The sequence below is a fragment of the Oncorhynchus gorbuscha genome, linkage group LG01, assembly GCF_021184085.1.
Source record: "Oncorhynchus gorbuscha isolate QuinsamMale2020 ecotype Even-year linkage group LG01, OgorEven_v1.0, whole genome shotgun sequence".
In the NCBI taxonomy this organism is placed as follows: domain Eukaryota; kingdom Metazoa; phylum Chordata; class Actinopteri; order Salmoniformes; family Salmonidae; genus Oncorhynchus; species Oncorhynchus gorbuscha.
This window is the reverse complement of record NC_060173.1, coordinates 81902178-81924281: the sequence shown is the minus strand read 5'-3', so window position 1 is coordinate 81924281 and position 22104 is coordinate 81902178. Positions and strand designations below refer to the sequence as shown.

Genomic DNA, 22104 nt, shown 5'->3' with positions numbered 1-22104 from the left:
TTAAATGTGCTGAGAATGTTCCAAAGCCAAGCAACTATCCTGCACCATTCCCAGAATGTTGTGGTAAGGTTGTATCCAAAACAACCAGGACAACCACGCTCTCACCAAGCTCTAAGAAACATATGGTTCTCAGAACACTCTGCTAGCTGGGCTGTGTCTAATGGACACTAATCAGCACCATTAGTTACTAATGTTCTGCAGCTTGCCCCATTCTGCAACGTAGAAATATAATCGTTCTAGGACTTTTATTTCTATGATCTACACATTCCTAATAACCCATAGTGACTGATCACTAAGCAGCTGAGTGACCGACCATAAGCAACACAAACTATTGTCCTTACTGAGTCTCCACCAGGACCACATCTTCTTAAGAGGAGATAAATATAATAATAATAATATAATAATATATGCCATTTAGCAGACGCTTTTATCCAAAGCGACTTACAGTCATGTGTGCATACATTCTACGTATGGGTGGTCCCGGGGATCGAACCCAATATCGTGGAGGAACCCAAAAAAACATTTCACCTTCATGGTTATCAGATCTAAAAAAATAATAAAAAGACTTTTTTTTTAGGAGATCACCTGAAGGGTTGCAATAAACCATTTCTCTTGAAGTAATTGTGTTGTTTCTTTGGCCGTGTACTCCCTACTTGAGTAGCAATGTTCTAAGCACTTTGAATTACCATTGACAAGCAATATAATGCCTAATGTATGAAGTAAAGCTTTTGATAAAGCCAACTTTGGGAAAGGATGCTGACTCGCAGCTCTGCTTTCCCCACCTTTTCACCTTAAATGTACTCTTAGACTAAAATATGTTTCCTATTTTACAAACAGGTGGGAGGGATGAGAGAGAAAAAGCTAATCATTTATCTTTAAGTCATTTTGTTTTGTTTCTTTGGCCGTGTACTCCCTACTTGGGTAGCAATGTTCTAAGCACTTTGAATTACCACTGACAAGCAATATAATGCCTAATGTATGAAGTAAAGCTTTTGATAAAGGGAGACAGTACAGAGAGGGAGACAGTACATTATAGTCTTAGATATCTTATGGAATTATCCTCTTCTATGATCAGTCTTCATGAAACTGGGCTTTTTGACCATATCACCACAATGCTACTGATGTAATCCAACCTTTTGGATTCCTATGGACTGTAACTCCTATGGACTGTAAATATACACCTCTTACCAAAGTCATATAGCTAGCTATCTCTGTTATACACTGAGTATACCAAACATTAGGAATACCTTCCTATCACTGACTTGCACCCCCCCATCCCCAATTTTGCCCTCAGAAGGGCCTCAGTTAGTCGAGGCATGGCCTCTACAAGGTGTCGAAAGGGTTCCACAAGAATGCTGGCCCATGTTGACTCCAATACTTCCACAGTTGTGTCAAGTTGGCTGGATGCCCACGGGAAACCGTTACAGTTCTTGACCCAAACCGGTACGCCTGGCACCTACTACCATACCCGTTCAAAGGCACTTGAATATTTTGTCTTGTCCATTCACCCTCTGAATGGCACACGTACACAGTCCATGTCTCAATTGTTTCAAGGCTTAAAAATCCTTCTTTAACCTGTCTCCTCCTCTTCATCTACACTGTTTGCAGTGGATTGAGAAGTTCTGACTTTTCTTTCTCCAGTTATTTCCCTCTGAAATTCAGAATTTCACCCGTTAAATAAACTCTGTTTCTGTTAAGCGCTTTTTATAACAAGTGATCACAGCTTTCACCTGGATTCACCTGGTCAGTCTATGTCATGGAACGAGCAGGTGTTTTATACGCTCAGTGTATATGGTGTGATACAGTATGCTTAGTCACTGTCGGTGGTTTATTCACGCCTTCCTGTCATGCATACTGTACCCGTTACAACACCACAATTAGAACCTTGATCAACACAATTAGAACCTTGATCAACTGAGAGATCACTGCGGACACAGACACGCCACGTTACTTATGAGTCTCCTTCCCGTTTTAGCAAGGTTCGAGCCAAACCAGCCTCAGTGATGCGCCTCATCCCGACAGACTATGTACATCCAATGCACTCGGTCCTCCTCTGGAGCTCTTATGTAACCTGTCTGACATCACGCTGCTCAAGCTCTAACCCAAGTATGATAAGTTCCCGAGCCTGTTTCCGACAGTACCTATCTCAATGCAGCACAACGTCACAATATAACATGTCGCAAAACTCTGGGTTTATATGTAATCACCAGGCAAACAATGTGCACATGCAGTACGTAATGTTGTGTTACAGCAGGGTGCATATTCCATGAGTACACACTGTGTCTGAATAAGAAAGCACTATATTATGCATAAAGAGATAAGTACGAATGCCACAGTATGGCTGGGAATCTTGTCTTCTTTTTTTTGTGGTTGCAAAGCCTCATCCTCCTGCAGAAGCATCATAAGGCATGAAGAAACAGCCAAACACTCACTTGTTACTCTGGGCTTTCTTGCCCGCATACAGTACAGAACAGTACAGTACAGAGCAGAACAATACAGTCAAACCACATTCAGATCATAGGAGAGACAGCTAGACAGAGAGGATTATTTTACCTGTAGTCCTCCTCAGATATCCAGAATGGCTATGGATCGATTATGCTGATAGCACTGCACCCCAGCGTCTCTGCAGCTACATGCAGTCTCATAGAGATCAAAGAAAGTCGCTACGCAGGTGAATTCTTTATCAGGAGCCGGCAGAGAACATAATTAGGGTTTAGTTCTCTGCTCCAGAGCTAGCTACAGTAAAGTGGTTGGAGCGTGTCTGTGAGTGTGTGTGTGTGTGTGAGAGAGAGAGAGAGAGAGAGAGAGAGAGAGAGAGAGAGAGAGAGAGAGAGAGAGAGAGAGAGAGAGAGAGAGAGAGAGAGAGAGAGAGAGAGAGAGAGTCTGTGTGCAGACAGGGTCGGTGTCTGTGTGCAGCAATGGAAAGAAAAGGGGAATCAGTATTCTGAAGGCACAGATGGAGAGAGAGAGAGACAGAGTGTGGAAGCACTAGGCAATGACGTGGCTGAAATAATCACAGGTTGCCGAAGCCTCCCAAACATCTGGGACTGAGAGAGAACCACTGTCTTCTTTTTTTCTCTCTCCTCGTTCCTCCTCTCCTCTTCCCTCCTCTTTCCTCCTCTCCTCTCCTCTCCTCTCCTCGCCTCGCCTCGCCTCGCCTCGACTTACTTGATGTAGCAGTCTCGCCCGTCTCTATTGGTGGCCATGTCCCATCCATTGGGGGGTCCATGAGCGGCGCTCCAGGTGCCAGAAGGAGGGGGCCAGCCTGATGACTTGGTCCTGTGGCTGGGGAGGAGGACAGGGGGAGGAGGTCAGTCATAACATACTTACAGCAATGACAAAAGTCCTATAGTCTGCATCTTAAAACCCACCCTATTCCCCATGTAGTGCACTACTTTTTTACACTAGGTGAGTCATCATGGCACAGTTTGAGGCATCCCAACTCATAACAAGTGGATGCCTAATTTGAACGCCACGAACAATGTTCCTTAACCAGTGTTCAGTCAATGAATGTAAATCACATGAATAATGTAATTGAGACACGTAGGCGTAATTGTCATGCCTCACTCTTGTGCTCTCAGAGGCATGAAATCGTTTTTATTCCGAGATGTCCCCAGATTCCTCAGAAAGCAGGGAACCCGGAGGAATTCTGTGATAAGGGCAGTGCCAGGAAGAGTTCAGAGTTTATAAGTGAGAGAACGGAAACGCATGTGTTATGTCCCTTTTCAGGAAATAATGGATAGAACTGAAAGAGCAAAGAAGAACCCATCTTTCCTATGAAATCTGTGCTGTAATTTGTCTTCCAGCTGGAAATGATCTAAATCAAATCGAAATCAGAGCGAAATCACCAAAGGCTCTAATCCTTACTTTGCCACAACACTTAAATCAAGTCATCAAACAGATCCCTTCCTGTGTCTTCAATGTTCAAGTAACACGAATAGGAATAGGTCCATGATGAGCTTAAGAGCATATGATGTATGCCCTCATACTTCCTTCTTTCTTTCTGTCTTCTTTCTTTCTGTCTTCTTTCTTTCTTTCTTTCTTTCTTTCTTTCTTTCTTTCTTTCTTACTTTCTTTCTTTCTTTCTTTCTGTCTTCTTTCTTTCTTTCTTTCTTTCTGTCTTCTTTCTTTCTTTCTTTCTTTCTTTCTTTCTTTCTTTCTGTCTTTTTCTTTCTTTCTTTCTTTCTTTCTTTCTTTCTTTCTTTCTTTCTTTCTTTCTTTCTTTCTTTCTTTCTTTCTTTCTTTCTTTCTTTCTTCTTTCTTTCTTACTTTCTTTCTTTCTTTCTTTCTGTCTTCTTTCTTTCTTTCTTTCTTTCTTTCTTTCTTTCTTTCTTTCTTTCTTTCTTTCTTTCTTTCTGTCTTCTTTCTTACTTTCTTTCTTTCTTTCTTTCTGTCTTCTTTCTGTCTTCTTTCTTTCTTTCTTTCTTTCTTTCTTTCTTTCTTTCTTTCTTTCTTTCTTTCTTTCTTTCTTTCTTTCTTTCTTTCTTTCTCTCTCCCCTGCCCCGTCCCTCCCCTCTCTTACTAGCTTTTGGTCTCTTTATCGCTCTCGCTCTCTCTCTCTCTCTCTCTCTCTCTCTCTCTCTCTCTCTCTCTCTCTCTCTCTCTCTCTCTCTCTCTCTCTCTCTCTCTCTCTCTCTCTCTCTCTCTCTCTCTCTCTCTTTCTCTCTCTCTCTCTCTCTCTTTCCCTGTCTCTCTCTCTCTCTCTCTCTCTCTCTCTCTCTCTCTCTCTCTCTCTCTCTCTCTCTCTCTCTTTCCCTGTCTCTCTCTCTCTATGTGAGCAGTGGGTGAAGATATGAACGCTGTGGCAGTAAGTTATGTCACTTCAAAGGCTTGTCTGCTGTGTAACAGGCCTCTTCGCATTCATTATTCAAAGCCTCTCTTTCTTCCCCTCTTTATTTCTCCCCAGTTACCAACCAACTTAATGTCTATGTCTGTGTGTGTGTGGTGTGTGTGTGTCATATTACATTGCATGCTCTATGCATGAAAACACAACGTGTAAAGTAGATTCAAAAGCCAGAGGAGAAAACAATAGACAACCGAGCAGCTATATTGTATAATTCTGCCATGAACGTGACCTGCATGACCTTGATAACAAGGCTTATGTTACTTTCACCCAGCAACAATTAAATAAAGCAACAGCCAATAGGTCTACGGTAGTTCTGAGATTACTTAACCTCGTTAAAAAAGCACTTAAGTGCTACTGGATGCATTGATTCTGCATGTGTTCATATTAAATCATAGGGGAGTCTGCTGGAAATAGCGTCTGTAGCCTACTCTGTAACCCATAGAACAGCAGAGCAGTGGGATAGGCTGGGCTCCAAACGGGTGCAATCTGATTTTCTCCAATACAATCGTGTGTTTTGAGAGGTATTAGCGTTTCCACATGCTATGAATTTATGGGTGCCACAATGCATTAACAGAAAGCAGCAGGTTCCCCTGGCCAGAGGTCCTCATCACATTGATTCTGCCCGCATAATTTCATTCTCTTTTCCCCCATTTGGGAAATGAGTTGGCATTGTTTTGTCTCTTTCTTACAATTTCCTTTTTAAACATATTTTTACATCACCAAATACCATGTTGTATTTATTTGGTAAACACTGTACATTATTTCACAGCAGTGGGGATTTTGTGGTGTCCTACAATAAGGCATTGGTAATAAAGTTCAATGCCAAATTTGAACTCTCTAAGTGGTGTACTGAATAGCATGACACCATCACTGAAATGTGACTGTGGAGAGTTGAGCCTGTCCTCTCCATTGAGAGAAGTCCTTGAACTCTAATGACCCCCATAATCTTCAATACTCCACATTCAGAACAGCAAGCAGGGCACCATGCAGCTATGGTGACTATGACAATTCTCCGGAACTCTTTGCTATACAAATGGAGCATGGTTCTACTCACAGCTTCTGAAGATGTGCCTTCAAAATCCCATTCTGAATCGACCAGAAGCTGTATAATATCCATTCTCTTTCTTTTCAGCCACACTCCCCTATCTTTCTCTCCCCTAATGGCACAGTCATTGGTATTTTGATCTTTGCTTTCTGTTATCTGTAGTCCCGGAATACATTATGCCGTTGAGGCTGTGTGTTCTGGAGGAAGAATAATAGCCAGTAGAGGAGTTGAGGAAGTTCGCTGCAGTGGTGGACAGTGAAACTAAGCCTAGGTAGGCTTTAATAAATGATGACTACCCTATTTGGCATTAGTAGAGCACCAGGACGGGCCCAGGTGGGTAATCCACGCTGCGCAATTCATTACCAGGTTAGCCAAGAGTCAGAGAAACTGGGTCTCTGGACGTTGTTCGTCTCTGATGCTCAAAAATGCTGTTAATAGCTGGACGGGGAGTCCCTGTTCAATGTTGTGTTCTGAGAATAAGGGGTTCCTTTAGACTTCTCTTGGAATAAAGAACACCACAGAAAGTGGATAGACAAGAGGATACTGTGTATATTTTGTTTTTAAGTATGGTACTGGATGTTTAATGAGGAACTATTCAATTCTAATCAATTATCAATCTGTTCTAAAATACCAACATTACCTTCTACAATGTTATATACAACTGAAACAGAGGCCACTTAAGTCCATAAACCACAGACAATAATAAGATCAACAACTTTAAATTACCTTCCTTAGAGTACAGGTAGGTAGGCGATAATTTTCCACCAGCAGTCAACCTTCTGGAAACATTACCGATGGTGAATAATAACCATTAGAAGTATTGCACTCCTGGGAGTCTCATAGCCTCTGTTGCCATGACAATGAAGGTCAGGCATAGTTCAGGCTCTACTTTATACTCCAAGTTTAAACACAAAGATCACAACCTCGCCTGCATTTATTAAAGGGACTTAATTTTACACCGGCTAAATGTCAACCTCTATATGTGTGGGGGAGGAGGAAGAAATATCTTTGCCTCAAAAGGTGTCGGATTTCTGTGCATAGTTTATTAAGTTGACACCAACATCAGCCCAACAATCGACCATAAGGATCCAATGGTCTTGAGCCTGTATGCAGTCAGGGGAGCTATCCCTTTTCAGTCGATAATAAACATAGCATAACTAAACTAATCTCATCCTTTCTTCATCACTCCGCTCACTACCTCCCACGTTCTCTCTCCTCTCCCGCTCTTTCTTTCTCTCTCGTTGTCTTTATCAACCAGGTTCTGGTGAGAACATGTCATAGTATATTCCCCCGAAGACTTGGTGTTAATGAATGATCTTCCTTTGCTTGATAAGTGGCAGAGACTACACCAAGCACGGCCATTGGAACACAAGACACACTCCACTCTGCTTGAATAATTCACAGGGATCACCTCCATGAGTGAAACTAAAGCCGGACACTGGCATCGACATCCCTCTCATTACCCACATTGAGGGTTAAAGATGGAATCCACAGTAAGGGGGAAACAGTGCCACTGTCCACCCCACAGCCGTTGTTATTGTTTTTGCTTTGTCGACAAAGCAGAGGTGGGGAAGGCTGGGGGAGCGTTGCACATCATGGTTAAATGGGTGAAATTACAGTACATGTGCTGCCGCTCTATCCCGCGCGCAACGATGAGGGAAAGTAACCGTGTTCAGTGTTTGCAGTAACTTCTTTGTTGTTGTAATATCGCAAACGGACGTGGCGGTTTCACCATTGAGGATTCAAGTGGCTGTCGGCCATTATGGCTACAACAAGACACACATCATTATAAACAGGAAAAAGGTATAACCCCTGATGTTTATTGTGCTTGTGGGGCAATACGCAGTTTTAGTATCCTTAAAGGGGCAATCTGCCGTTTAAACGATAACAATCCCCACCACCGTTTTGGTAAAAAGCTGAGTGATGGGGCTGGAGAAATGTAACTACTCTCAAATTCATAGACAGGGATATGGATGATCAACGTTATAGTTTTAACCATATCTTGAGGCTATACAGTGTTTGTTTACATTTACTTTCCTTACAAACATTGGAGATATATACGCTTATATTGTGGGTTCTGATGGGGTTCGACTGAGCTCATGAGGCATTAATAAGTTATACTCTTTAAAAAATCAATGTGTACATATTATTATTTTACATTGGATGTCTAAAATTGGATGAGGCAACTGCAGATTGACCCTTTAACCTACAGTAAACAACCCAAAGGGAGATTCCAATATATTTGCCCCTCACTACTGTACTAATAACATTAAAATACCGTAGCTACATGCAGAACAAATTGTAAAAACAAGTTGGTTATGTTTATCACCGTAATGTCATGACAGTATCTGCTGCTGTACAGTACAACAGAGTTTTCTTCAACATAACCACTGCATAAAATCCCCAAAGTGGGAGAATATTGCTAGTGTTTTCAGGTGTGTTGGAAGTCATTTTCAGCTGTGTAGTGAAAATGTTGCGAAACTGGTTTAACATCTGCCACTCTGTTGACACCCCCCCCCCCTGCACACACCTGTTCCCTATGTTCCCTGGTAGAAAGTAGTGCACTAAATAGGGAGTAGGGTGACATTTGAGACACATACCAAAGCTCTCAGACAAGATGCCTCCTCCTGGGGTGGAGAGGCACCTGCTTTGGCATCTGACATTTTGGGGGAGTGTGAAAGTAATGTCTCCCCTCTGTTTGACCCAGCTAGGGAGTTCCTACCATATAATTAGGAATCAGAAACCAACTAAGGGTCCCTTACTTCCACTCATACTATCAGAACCGGGGTTACAAAATAAAACTTGAGTTCTCTTTCAAATACTTGTTTCTCAAATTTATATTGGTCTTGTATTTTACCCTCCATTTTTCAGCAATTTTGATCTTGAATCATCAGTGCAACTCCTCATCGGGCTCGGGACGTGAAGGTCGAGTCATGCGTCCTCTGAAACATGACCTGCCAAACCACGCTTCTTAACAACCGCCCTCCAGCCAAACCAATGTGTCAGAGGAAACACTGTTCAACTGACGACTGAGGTCAACCTGCAGGTGCCTGGCCCACCACATAGATTTTCTAGAGCACGATGAGTTGGGTAAAGCCCCCCCGGCCAAACCCTCCCCTAACCCATACAACGCTGGGCCAATTGTGCGCCGCCCTATGGGACTCCTGATCATGGCCGGTTGTGATACAGCCCGGGATCGAACCCGGGTATGTAATGACACCACTAGCAATGCGACGCATTGCCTTAGACTGCTGCGCCACTCGGGAGGCCCCTCAAATACCTGTTTCAATATCTTACAATGTGGATATGGCCAACTCCCATATCGCAGACATGCTCCGTTTACTGCTCTTCCCTCGTGGACCGCTCACCACCCTGTGAGTGATGCCTCTGTCACCACCACCTTCCTCATTGATACAACCGCTAGGGGATTGCCAGAAACGAAGATTGAGGGGCTCGTCTAGTGACAGAGAGCCAAAAGACATTCTGAGGTTATTGTTCATCTTTCGATTGAGGTGACATTGTGTACACATACATTGTGAGTCTCTCATTCTCAGTTGACCTAGCGGTACAACAACTGAGATGGTTGTGAGGTGGGTTACAAGGGAAGCCGTAACTCACACTGCATGCTCCTGTGTCAGGGAGAAAAGCAGGTAATCGTCTACGTAGGCAGAGGCTCTCAGACCCCTGATTCTCAGGGATGCTAGAGCCACCTCCACACCCTTGCTGAACGTCCAGAGAGGTAGTGCTAACAAGGGGACAGCGAGGTATTCGTAGGCTGAGCCCTTAATAAAGGAAAAACTGAGAAACCTCCTGTGTGCTGGCAAAATACTTATGTGAAAATAAGCGTCCTGTAGGTCAAACCAGTCGACCCAGGGAATAGTACAGAACGTGAACTTTCTCAGATAGCTGTGAAGGACCTGTAGGTCCAGAATGGGGCGTATCCCCTCCTTCTTTGGGGAACCAGGAAAAACCGGGAGTAGATGCTGTTAGGGCTCTCTTTCGCTGGTATTGCTCTGATTGCTCTGTTGCTCAACAGAGAGGAGATTTCCTGCTCTGGTATTCAAGCTGAGTCACCACGGGATTCTAGCTATTGAAGCTAAAATCCCTTTGAAAACAGGTGGCTTCATAGCAAAGAAGGCTGCTGAGGGATCACAGCTCATAATAATGGCCGGAACGGAGCAAACCTGGAAATCACGTGTTTGATATATTTGATACCATTCCACTGATTCTGCTCCAGTCATTACCACCAGCCCTTTCTCCCCAATTAAGGTGCTACCATCCTCCTGTACTTCGTAGCCAGTACCCCTTTGTAACTGTGGACAAGACCCAGGATTGGGCTGCGAATGCGGGCCAGTTCCCTGCTCTTCTGGCAAGTCACCCACAAGTTGGATGACACTCGCTCGCCAGTGGTCCTTGTGTGCCCCCTGGTGGCGTTATAGTGAGTTTCTGCTATTTCTGCTCTGTGGCCTTGACAAGACTCTTGAATGGGACAGAGACTCATATGATTTAAAGGGATAGTATCAAAACAATGGTGCTTGGTGGCGACCTGCCCCGGCTACTTGAACGAGAGCCGAGGGGAAAGCTGTAGCACGGAGGGGTAAACTGGGCACTTGGGGGTAGAGTGAGCCCCCTCCATCTTCCATTTGAGCAGATACATCTGAATGAGCCACTGCACAGGGGTTAGGGCTTTAGATTAGGGGGGAAGTCTGTGCTCCACCCGAGTGGGGACACGCCAGGACACAATGTGAACTGTTGGCTGCCCCTTCTGCTGCTCGGAAAGTACCACTAAGTTGGGTGCCCCTTCTTCCACCAGGGAATCAATTGGGCGGAACTTAGATGCGGCTGCAACAAAGGGTGGCTTTCCCCACTGCCAGCCTCTGTTAGGATACTCGAACTTTGGGTTCGCTGCCTGTTCGTCGCTGGGGGCTTTGCAGTGTGGAAAACCCTGGTGCCAGTGTGTTGCCCTTTCCCTGCCGCGAAGGCTTGGCTCGTCAAGGGGTAGACTGGGTTGCTGCGGTACTGGCCCAAACAGTTCCCTCGGCTCAATAGGACAGTCAAGGACATCTGCTTGTCCAAGAGGCTGGACAAGTTGAGCCACAGGGCTCTCTCCCCTAACACAGCAAGGCTCGTGGAGCACCCACAGCCTTGAATGGCACCTCTGGAGGCCTGAGATTGAAATCTGTAATGATGCAGATCACCTTCAATAGGTTCTGGATAGCTATGTCGATGTCCAAGAGATTGCCTATCTCCAGTAACAAATGGGCCTGGTAAGCCAACAGTAGGGACATTATGTTCAACACCCATACTGAATGTACCACAGACAAGTAGACCTTCTGGAAGATGGATGCGGAAAAGTGCTCTGTCTTCCCAGGGAGAGAAGTGCCAGTCAGTGACTAGGCACTGTGGTTGAGGTGGTTTGCCAGGGACAGCTTGCAGAACCCTAGCTCCTCCATGTCCATGCTAGCAAAATATCTGGTTTGGACTATGCTGGACCAGTTGCATTTGGCTTTTGGCCACACAAGCTGGGACCGCTGGGAGGATGGGGATCTGAATAAATACCAATAAATACCAATACCGATACACAACACTATTGACAGAAGCGAAGGTCCTACGTTCAGCAGCATTAACCTCACGGTTCGCCTGAAAACAGTTAAGTAGGAAGACAGAGATCTAGTCATGCTGAAGAGAGCTTTAGGAGCCGTAGTGATCTTCTGCAGGGAAAAGAGGTGAAATTGAGCGTAGGACAGATGAGTGGCACCCTATAAAACTCTGCCGAAGTTCTATCAACACATCGAGTGTAGTACTCGCGCTGCTAAAACACTCAACCACTGCTACTCCAATTTCTGAGATGCCTACAAGGCCCTCTCTCTCCCTTCTTCATTTTGCACCTCCCTTCCTAAAGGCATAAACTAAAACTGGAAGTACCCATGCTAAGGACTATTCAACGCTGGTCTGAACAATCGGAATCCATGCTTCAAGATAGTTTTGATCACTCGGACTGGGATATGTTCCGGGTAGCCTCCGAGAATAATATTGACGAATACACGAACATGGTGACTGAGTTTATCAGGAAGTGTATAGGAGATGTTGTACCCACTGTGACAATTAAAACCTACCCTAACCAGAAACTGTGGATAGATGGCAGCGTTAGCGTAAAACTATAGCACGAACCATCGCATTTAACCATGGAAAGGTGACTTTGAATATGACCGAATACAAACAGTGTATTTATTCCCTCCGTATGTCAATCAAACAGGCAAAACATCAGTATAGAGACAAAGTGGAGTCACAATGCAATGGCTCCGACACTAGATATTTGTGACAGGGTCTACAGACAATCGCGGACCATTACATTACATTACATTACATTTAAGTCATTTAGCAGACGCTCTTATCCAGAGCGACTTACAAATTGGTGCATTCACCTTATGACATCCAGTGGAACAGTCACTTTACAATAGTGCATCTAAATCTTAAAGGGGGGGGGGTGAGAGGGATTACTTATCCTATCCTAGGTATTCCTTAAAGAGGTGGTGTTTCAGGTGTCTCCGGAAGGTGGTGATTGACTCCGCTGTCCTGGCGTCGTGAGGGAGTTTGTTCCACCATTGGGGGGCCAGAGCAGCGAACAGTTTTGACTGGGCTGAGCGGGAGCTGTACTTCCTCAGTGGTAGGGAGGCGAGCAGGCCAGAGGTGGATGAACGCAGTGCCCTTGTTTGGGTGTAGGGCCTGATCAGAGCCTGGAGGTACTGAGGTGCCGTTCCCCTCACAGCTCCGTAGGCAAGCACCATGGTCTTGTAGCGGATGCGAGCTTCAACTGGAAGCCAGTGGAGAGAACGGAGGAGCGGGATGACGTGAGAGAACTTGGGAAGGTTGAACACCAGACGGGCTGCGGCGTTCTGGATGAGTTGAAGGGGTTTAATGGCACAGGCAGGGAGCCCAGCCAACAGCGAGTTGCAGTAAGGGAAAACCAACCAGACAACAATATCTTGCCTCCAGACAAGCAAAACACCTTCTTCGCCCGCTTTGAGGATAACAGTGCCACTGACGTGGCCCGCTAACAAGAACTGTGGGCTCTCCTTCTCTGTGGCTTACATGAGTAAAACATTTAAGCGTGTTAACCCTCGCTTGGCTACCTGCCCAGACGAAATCCCTAGCAGCGTCCTCAGAGCATGCACAGACCAGCAGGCTGGTGTGTTTACGGACATATTCAATCTCTCCATATCCCAGTCTGCTGTCTCCACATGCTTCAAAATATCCACCATTGTTCCTGTACCCAAGAAAGCAAAGGTAACTGAACTAAATGAACTATCATGAAGTGCTTTGAGAGACAAGCCAAGGATCATCTACCTTACCCAAAACCCTAGACCCACTTCAATTCGCTTACCTCCTCAATAGATCCATAGACAAAAACATTTTAAAGAATTTATTTCACCTTTATTTAACCAGGTATGCTAGTTCTCATTTACAACTGCGACCTGACCAAGATAAAGCACAGCAGTTTGACACATACAACAATACCGAGTTACACATGGAATAAACAAATATACAGTCAATAATACAGTAGAGAAAATAAAAATCTATATACAGTGACTGCAAATGAGGTAAGATAAGTGAAGTAAGGCAATAAATAGGCCATGGTGGCAAAGTAATTACAATATAGCAATTAGACACTGGAATGGTAGATGTGCAGAAGATTAATGTGCAAGTAGAGATACTGGGTTGCAAACAAGCAAGATAAATAAATAAATACATTATGGGGATGAGGTAGTTGGATGGGCTGGTTACAGATGGGCTATGTACAGGTGCATTGATCTGTGAGCTGCTCTGACAGCTGGTGCTTAAAGCTTGTGAGGGAGATATGGTTCTCCAACTTCAGTGATTTTTGCAGTTTGTTCCAGTCATTAGCAGCAGAGAACTGGAAGGAAAGGCAGCCAAATGAGAAATTGGCTTTGGGGGTGACCAGTGAGATATACCTGCTGGAGCGTGTGCTATGGGTGGGTGCTGCTAAGGTGACAAGTGACTGAGATAAGGCGGGGCTTTACCTATGAGAGACTTGTAGATGACCTGGAGCCAGTGTGTTTGGCGACGAGTATGAAGTGATGGCCTGCCAACGAGAACGTTCAGGTCGCAGTGGTGGGTAGTATATCAAATAAAATCTAATAAAATTGTATTTGTCACATACACATGGTTAGCAGATGTTAGTGCGAGTGTAGCGAAATGCTTGTGCTTCTAGTTCTGACAATGCAGTAATAGCCAACAAGTAATCTAGCTAACAATTCCAAAACTACTACCTTATAGACACAAGTGTAAGGGGATAAAGAATATGTACATAAAGATATATGAATGAGTGATGGTACAGAGCGGCATAGGCAAGATACAGTATATGGTATTGAGTGCATCATATACATATGAGATGAGTATGTAAACAAAGTGGCATAGTTAAAGTGGCTAGTGATACATGTATTACATAAGGATGCAGTCGATGATATAGAGTACAGTATAGACGTATGCATATGAGATGAATAATGTAGGGTAAGTAACATTATATAAGGTAGCATTGTTTAAAGTGGCTAGTGATATATTTACATAATTTCCCATCAATTCCCATTATTAAAGTGGCTGGAGTTGAGTCAGTGTCAGTGTCAGTGTGTTGGCAGCAGCCACTCAATATTAGTGGTGGCTGTTTAACAGTCTGATGGCCTTGAGATAGAAGCTGTTTTTCAGTCTCTCGGTCCCAGCTTTGATGCACCTGTACTGACCTTGCCTTCTGGATGATAGCAGGGTGAACAGGCAGTGGCTCGGGTGGTTGCTGTCCTTGATGATCTTTATGGCCTTCCTGTGACATTGTAGATGTCCTGGAGGGCAGGTAGTTTGCCCCCGGTGATGCGTTGTGCAGACCTCACTACCCTCTGGAGAGCCTTACGGTTGTGGGCGGAGCAGTTGCCGTACCAGGCGGTGATACAGCCCGACAGGATGCTCTCGATTGTGCATCTGTAGAAGTTTGTGAGTGCTTTTGGCGACAAGCCAAATTTCTTCAGCCTCCTGAGGTTGAAGAGGCGCTGCTGCGCCTTCTTCACGATGCTGTCTGTGTGGGTGGACCAATTCATGTGATGTGTACGCCGAGGAACTTAAAACTTACTACCCTCTCCACTACTGTTCCATCGATGTGGATAGGGGGGTGTTCCCTGTTCTGCTGTTTCCTGAAGTCCACAATCATCTCCTTAGTTTTGTTGACGTTGAGTGTGAGGCTATTTTCCTGACACCACACTCCGAGGGCCCTCACCTCCTCCCTGTAGGCTGTCTCGTCGTTGTTGGTAATCAAGCCTACCACTGTTGTGTCGTCCGCAAACTTGATGATTGAGTTGGAGGCGTGAGTGGCCATGCAGTCGTGGGTGAACAGGGAGTACAGGAGAGGGCTCAAAACGCACCCTTGTGGGGCCCCAGTGTTGAGGATCAGCCGGGTGGAGATGTTGTTGCCTACCCTCACCACCTGGGGACGGCCCGTCAGGAAGTCCAGTACCCAGTTGCACAGGGCGGGGTCGAGACCCAGGGTCTCGAGCTTGATGACGAGCTTGGAGGGCACTATGGTGTTAAATGCCGAGCTGTCGTCGATGAACAGCATTCTCACATAGGTATTCCTCTTGTCCAGATGGGTTAGGGCAGTGTGCAGTGTGGTTGAGATTGCATCGTCTGTGGACCTATTTGGGCGGTAAGCAAATTGGAGTGGGTCTAGGGTGTCAGGTAGGGTGGAGGTGATATGGTCCTTGACTAGTCTCTCAAAGCACTTCATGATGACGGAAGTGAGTGCTACGGGGCAGTAGTCGTTTAGCTCAGTTACCTTAGCTTGCTTGGGAACAGGAACAATGGTGGCCCTCTTGAAGCATGTGGGAACAACAGACTGGGCTAGGGATTGATTGAATATGTCCGTAAACACACCAGCCAGCTGGTCTGCACATGCTCTGAGGGCGCGGCTGGGGATGCCATCTGGGCCTGCAGCCTTGCGAGGGTTGACACGTTTAAATGTTTTCCTCACGTCGGCTGCAGTGAAGGAGAGTCCGCATGTTTTAGTTGCGGGCAGTGTCAGTGGCACTGTATTGTCCTCAAAGCGGGCAAAAAAGTTATTTAGTCTGCCTGGGAGCAAGACATCCTCGTCCGTGACTGTGCTGGTTTTCTTTTTGTAATCCGTGATTGACTGTAGACCCTGCCACATACCTCTTGTGTCTGAGCCGTTGAATTGAGATTCTACTTTGTCTCTATACTGACGCTTAGCTTGTTTGATTGCCTTGCGGAGGGAATAGTTACACTGTTTGTATTCGGTCATGTTTCCAGTCACCTTGCCTTGATTTAAAGCAGTGGTTCGTGCTTTCAGTTTCACGCGAATGCTGCCATCAATCCACGGTTTCTGGTTTGGGAATGTTTTAATCGTTGCTATGGGAAGGACATCTATATGGGGCTTTGGTGACCAAACGGATGGCACTGTGATAGACTGCATCCAGTTTGTTGAGTAGGTAAGGATTGGTAAGATGGTCAGTTTTACAAGGGTATGTTTGGCAGCATAAGTGAAGGATGGTTTGTTGCGAAATAGGAAGCTGATTCTAGATTGAATTTTAGATTGAAGATGCTTAATGTGATTCTGGAAGGAGAGTTTACAGTCTGGCCAGACACCTTTGTACTTGTAGTTGTCCACAAGTCAGAACCGTCCAGAGTAGATATGCTGGACGGGCTGGCAGGTGCGGGCAGTGATCGGTTGAAGAGCATGCATTTAGTTTTACTTGCATTTAAGAGCAGTTGGAGGCCACGGAAGGAGAGTTGCATGGAATTGAAGCACGTTTGGAGGTTATTTAACACATTGTCCAAAGAAGGGCCATAAGTATACAGAATGGTGTCATCTGCGTTGAGGTGGATCAGGGAATCACCAGTAGCGAGAGCGACATCATTAATATATACAGAGAAGAGAGTCGGCCTGAGAATTGAACCCTGTGCCACCCCCATAGAGACTGCAAGATGTCCGGACAACAGGCCCTCCAATTTGACACACTGAACTCTATATGAGAAGTAGTTGGTAAACCAGGCGAGGCAGTCATTTGAGAAACCAAGGCTGTTGAGTCCGCCGATAAGAATGTGGTGATTGACAGAGTCGAAAGCCTTGGCCAGGTCGATGAATACGGCTGCACAGTAATGTCTCTTATCAATGGATGACGTTTAGGACCTTGTGCATGGCTGAGATGCACCCATGACCAGCTCTGAAACCAGATTGCATAGCAGAGAAGGTACGGTGGGATTCGAAATGGTCGGAAATCTGTTCGAAGACCTTAGAGAGGCAGGGAATGATAGATATAGGTCTGTAGCAAATTGGGTCTAGAGTGTCTCCCACTTTGAACAGGGGGATGAATGCGGCAGCTTTCCAATCTTTGGGAATCTCAGACAATACGAAAGAGAGTTTGAACAGGCTAGTAATAGGGGTTGCAACAATTTCTGCAAATAATTTTAAAAAGAGAGGGTCCAAATTTTCTAGCCCAGCTGATTTGGAGGGGTCCAGGTTTTGCAGTTCTTTAAGAACATCAGCGATCTGGATTTGGGTGAAGGAAAAGTGGAGAGGCTTGGGCGAGTTGCTGTGGGGATTGCAAGGCTGTTGACCGGGGTAGGGGTAGCCAGGTGGAAAGCATGGCCAGCCGTAGAAAAATGCCATATTGAAATTCTCAATTATAGTGGATTTATCGGTGGTGACAGTGTTTCCTAGCCTCAGTGCAGTGGGCAGCTGGGAGGAGTTGTTCTTATTCTCCATGGACTTTACAGTGTACCAGAACATTTGTGAGTTTGTGCTACAGGATGCAAATTTATGCATGAAAAAGCTATCCTTAGCTTTCCTAACTGCCTGAGTATATTTGTTCCTAACTTCCCTGAAATGTTGCATTTTGATGCTATTCGATGCTAATGCAGAATGCCACAGAATGTTTTTGTGTTTGACAGTGATGAGTGGTGGTCGTTTGACCGCAGACCCATTACGGATACAGGCAATGAGGCAGTGATGGCTGAGATCTTGGTTGAAAACAGCAGAGGTATATTTGGAGGGCAAGTTGGTTATGATGATATCTATGAGGGTGCCCGTGTTTACGGATTTGGGGTTGTACCTGGTGGGTTCATTGATAATTTGTGAGAGATTGAGGGCATCAAGCATAGATTGTAGGATGGCCGGTGTGTTAAGCATGTTCCGGTTTAGGTCACCTAGCAGCACAAGCTTTTAAGATAGATGGGGACAATCAGTTCACATATGGTGTCCAGGGCACAGCTGTGGGCAGAGGGAGGTCTATAGCAAGCGGCAACTGTGAAAGACTTGTTTCTGGAAAGGGGGATTTTTAAAAGTAGAAGCTTGAATTGTTTGGGTACAGACTTGGATAGTAAGACAGAACTCTGCAGGCTATCTCTGCAGTAGATTGTAACACCGCCCCCTTTGGCAGTTCTATCTTGTCAGAAAATGTTATAGTTAGGGATGGAAATTACAGGGGTTTTGGTGGTCTTTCTGAGCCAGGATTCAGACACGGCTAGGGCATCCAGATTGGCAGAGTGTGCTAGGGCAGTGAGTAAAAAAAAACTTAGGGAGGAGGCTTCTAATGTTAACATGAATGAAACCAAGGCTTTTACGGTTACAGAAGTCAACAAATGACAGAGCCTGGGGAATGGGAGTGGAGCTAGGCACTGCAGGGCCTGGATTAACCTCCACATCACCAGAGGAACAGAGGAGGGGTAGGATAAGGGTACGGCTAAAGGCTAAAATAACTGGTCGTCTAGTACGTTCAGAACAGAGAGTAAAAGTAGCAGATTTTTGGGCATGGTAGAATAGTTTCAAGGCTTAATGTACAAACAAAGGTATGGTAGGATGTGGATACAGTGAGGGTAAACCTGTGCATAGAGTCTCGATGAAAGAGATATTGTCCCTAAAAATATCATTTAAACCAGGTGATGTCACCGTATGTGGGTTAGGTGGAACTAAAGTGCTCAATAAGGCTATTGAGCAGGGCTAGAGGCTCTACAGCGAAATAAGGCAATAAATAATAACCAAAACAGCAATGGACAAGGCATATTGGCGTTAGAGAGAGGCATGCGTAGCTGAGTGATCATAGGAGTCCAGTGAGTGGCTTCAGGCAGCTTGGGGGCCGGGGCTAGCAAGCTAACAGAAGTGCCTTGGAGGGACGTTGCGACGGAAGAAAGTCTGTTGTGGCCCCCTCGTGCTGTTGCGTCAGCAGACGGATCAGCAGCGCCCTGTGTGGTAAACCAGGCCAATTGGCAGAATAGGTATAGTGGCCAAAGAATTTGTATGGTGGGCCTTTTAAGCTAACAGTCTGATGTGCTCTGGACAGCAAGCAGGCAGCGGCTAGCATGCTAGCGGATGGGATTTCAGGGGACGAAGCGACGGCGGAGCCAGTTGTGAATGAACACATCGGGTATATCACGTTGGTGGTCCAGTCATGATGAGTTGGCAGGGGTCCACGCCAGTTGGCAAAATAGGTATTGTAGCCCAAGTAGTGGCTGATGGACCTCTTTGGCTAACCGGGAGGTGGCCTAGCAAGGTCAGCTCCAGGCTAATTGGTTCTTGCTTCGGGACAGTGACGTTAGCCAGGAGTGGCCACTTGAATAGCTAGCTGTGATGATCCAGGTGAAGAAATAAAAGGTTCAGAGCTTGCAGTAGGAATCCGGAGTTATGGAGAAAATAATTTTTGCTCTAGTTTAAGTCGCGAGAGTTGTCTGTGCTAGAGGTGGCTGATGACCGCTAGCAGTGGCTAGCTGACTACTAGTTAGTTAGCTGGCTAACTTCTGTTGGGGTTCCGGTACAGGCGACGGTTCAGCTGACGGATCAGAGGGGCAACGTATGGTGGGTATAGTGGCCAAAGAATTTGTCCGATGGGCCTCTTAAGCAAACAGTCTGATGTACTTTAGACAGCTAGCGGGCTGTGGCTAACTAGTAGCCAGTTAGCTGGTAGCCAGTTAGCTGGTAGCTTTTGATGAGTTGATGAGTTCTTACGTATAAAGATAGCAGATCCGTACCACATTGGGCGAGGCGAGTTGCAAGAGAGAATATTCAGTCCGTACATAGAAAGTGGTAATAAAAGATGAAATTTATATATGGAAAAAACCCCAAGGAAAAACGATGTTAACAAGGGACAGGAAGGGACAAGACAAAAACATACGTCTGACTGCTACGCCATCTTGAATCACAAGAGTGACGATGCAATCGCCGTCGCACTGCACACTGCCATATCCATTCTGGACAAGAGGAATACCTACAGTTGAAGTCAGAAGTTTACATACACCTTAGCCAAACACATTTAAACTCAGTTTTTCACAATTCCTGACATTTAATCCTTGTTAAAATTCCCTGTCTTAGGTCAGTTAGGATGGCCACTTTATTTTAAGAATGTGAAATGTCAGAATAATACCAGAGAGAATAATTTATTTCAGCTTTTATTTTTTTCATCAAATTCCCAGTGGGTCAGAAGTTTACATACACTCAATTAGTATTTGGAAGCATTGCCTTTAAATTGTTTAATTAAATTGGGTCAAACATTTTGGGTAGCCTTCCACAAGCTTCCCACAATAAGTTGGGTGAATTGACAGAGCTGGTGTAACTGAGTCAGGTTTCTTGGCCTCCTTGCTCGCACACGCTTTTTCGGTTCTACCCACAAATTTTCTATAGGATTGAGGTCAGGGCTTTGTGATGGCCACTCCAATACCTTAACTTTGTTGTCCTTAAGCCATTTTCCCACAACTTTGGAAGTCTGCTTGGGGTCATTGTCCATTTGGAAGAGCCATTTGCGACCAATCTTTAACTTTCTGACTGATGTCTTGAGATGTCGCTTCAATAGATCCACATAATTTTCCTCTCTAATGATGCCATCTATTTTTGTGAAGTGCACCAGTCCCTCCTGCAGCAAAGCACCCCCACAACATGATGCTGCCCCCTCTGTGCTTCACGATTGGGATGGTGGTCTTCGACTTGCAAGCCTCCCCCTTTTTCCTCCAAACATAACGATGGTCATTATGGCCAAACAGTTCTATTTTTGTTTTATCAAACCAGAGGACATTTCTACAAAAAGTACAATCTTTGTCCCCATGTGCAGTTGCAAACCGTAGACTGTCTTTTTTTATGGCAGTTTTGGAGCAATGGCTTCTACATTGCTGAGCAGCCATTCATGTTATGTCAATATAGGACTCGTTTTACTGTGGATATAGATACTTTTGTACCTGTTTGCTCCAGCATCGTCACAAGGTCCTTTGCTATTGTTCTGGGAATGATTTGCACTTTTCGCACCAAAGTATGTTCATCTCTAGGAGACAGAACGCGTCTCCTTCCTGAGCGGTTAGATGGCTGTGTGGTCCCATGGTGTTTACACTTGCATACTATTGTTTGTACAGATGAACGTGGTACCTTCAGGCGTTTGGAAATTGTGGAGGTCTACAATCTTTTTCTGGGGTCTTGGCTGATTTTCCAGTGATGTCAAGCAAAGAGGCATTGAGTTTGAAGGCAGGCCTTGAAATACATCCACAGGTACACCTCCAATTGACTCCAATTATGTCAATTAGCCTATCAGAAGCTTCTAAAGTCATCACATAATTTTCTGGAATTTTCCAAGCTGTTTCAAGGCACAGTCAACTTGGTGTATGTAAACTTCTGACCCTCTGGAAGTGAAATAATCTGTCTGTAAACAATTGTTGGAAAAATTACTTGTGTCATGCACAAAGTAGATGTCCTAACCGACTTGCCAAAACTATAGTTTTGGTTGAAAAACTAGTTTTAATGACTCCAACCTAAGTGTATGTAAACTTCCGACTTCAACTGTATGTAAGAATGCTGTTCATTGACTACAGCTCAGCATTCAACACCATAGTACCCTCCAAGCTCATCATTAAGCTCTTGGCCGTGCCCTGTGCAACTGGGTCCTGGACTTCCTATTGGGCTGCCCACATATGGTGAAGGTAGGTTTAAACATCTCCACTTCGCTGATCCTTATAAGTGGGGACCCACAAGGATGCGTGCTTAGCCCCCACCTGTACTCCCTGTTCATCATGACTGTTCACCCATCATCACATTTGCAGATGACACAGCAGTAGTAGGCCTGATTACCAACAATGACAAGACAGCCTACAGGGAGGTGAGGGGCCTGGGAATGTGGTGCCAGGGAAATAACCTCTCACCCAACGTCAACAAAACAAAGGA

The 22104-nt window shown here is 45.1% G+C and overlaps 1 protein-coding gene across 4 annotated transcripts in view; it reads right to left on the bottom strand.

Moving 5' to 3' along the window:
- Positions 1-22104, bottom strand: part of LOC124043593 (FERM and PDZ domain-containing protein 4-like) — a 58017-nt gene that overhangs the window by 17094 nt on the left and 18819 nt on the right. For 3 of the 4 annotated variants that reach the window (XM_046362340.1, XM_046362368.1, XM_046362350.1), the window contains exon 2: positions 3169-3285. In XM_046362340.1, coding sequence (XP_046218296.1) covers positions 3169-3285 — 117 coding nt within the window. Of the gene's footprint in view, positions 1-2553; positions 2760-3168; positions 3286-22104 lie in introns of those variants that run through there. The other variant, XM_046362360.1, reaches the window with a different exon arrangement.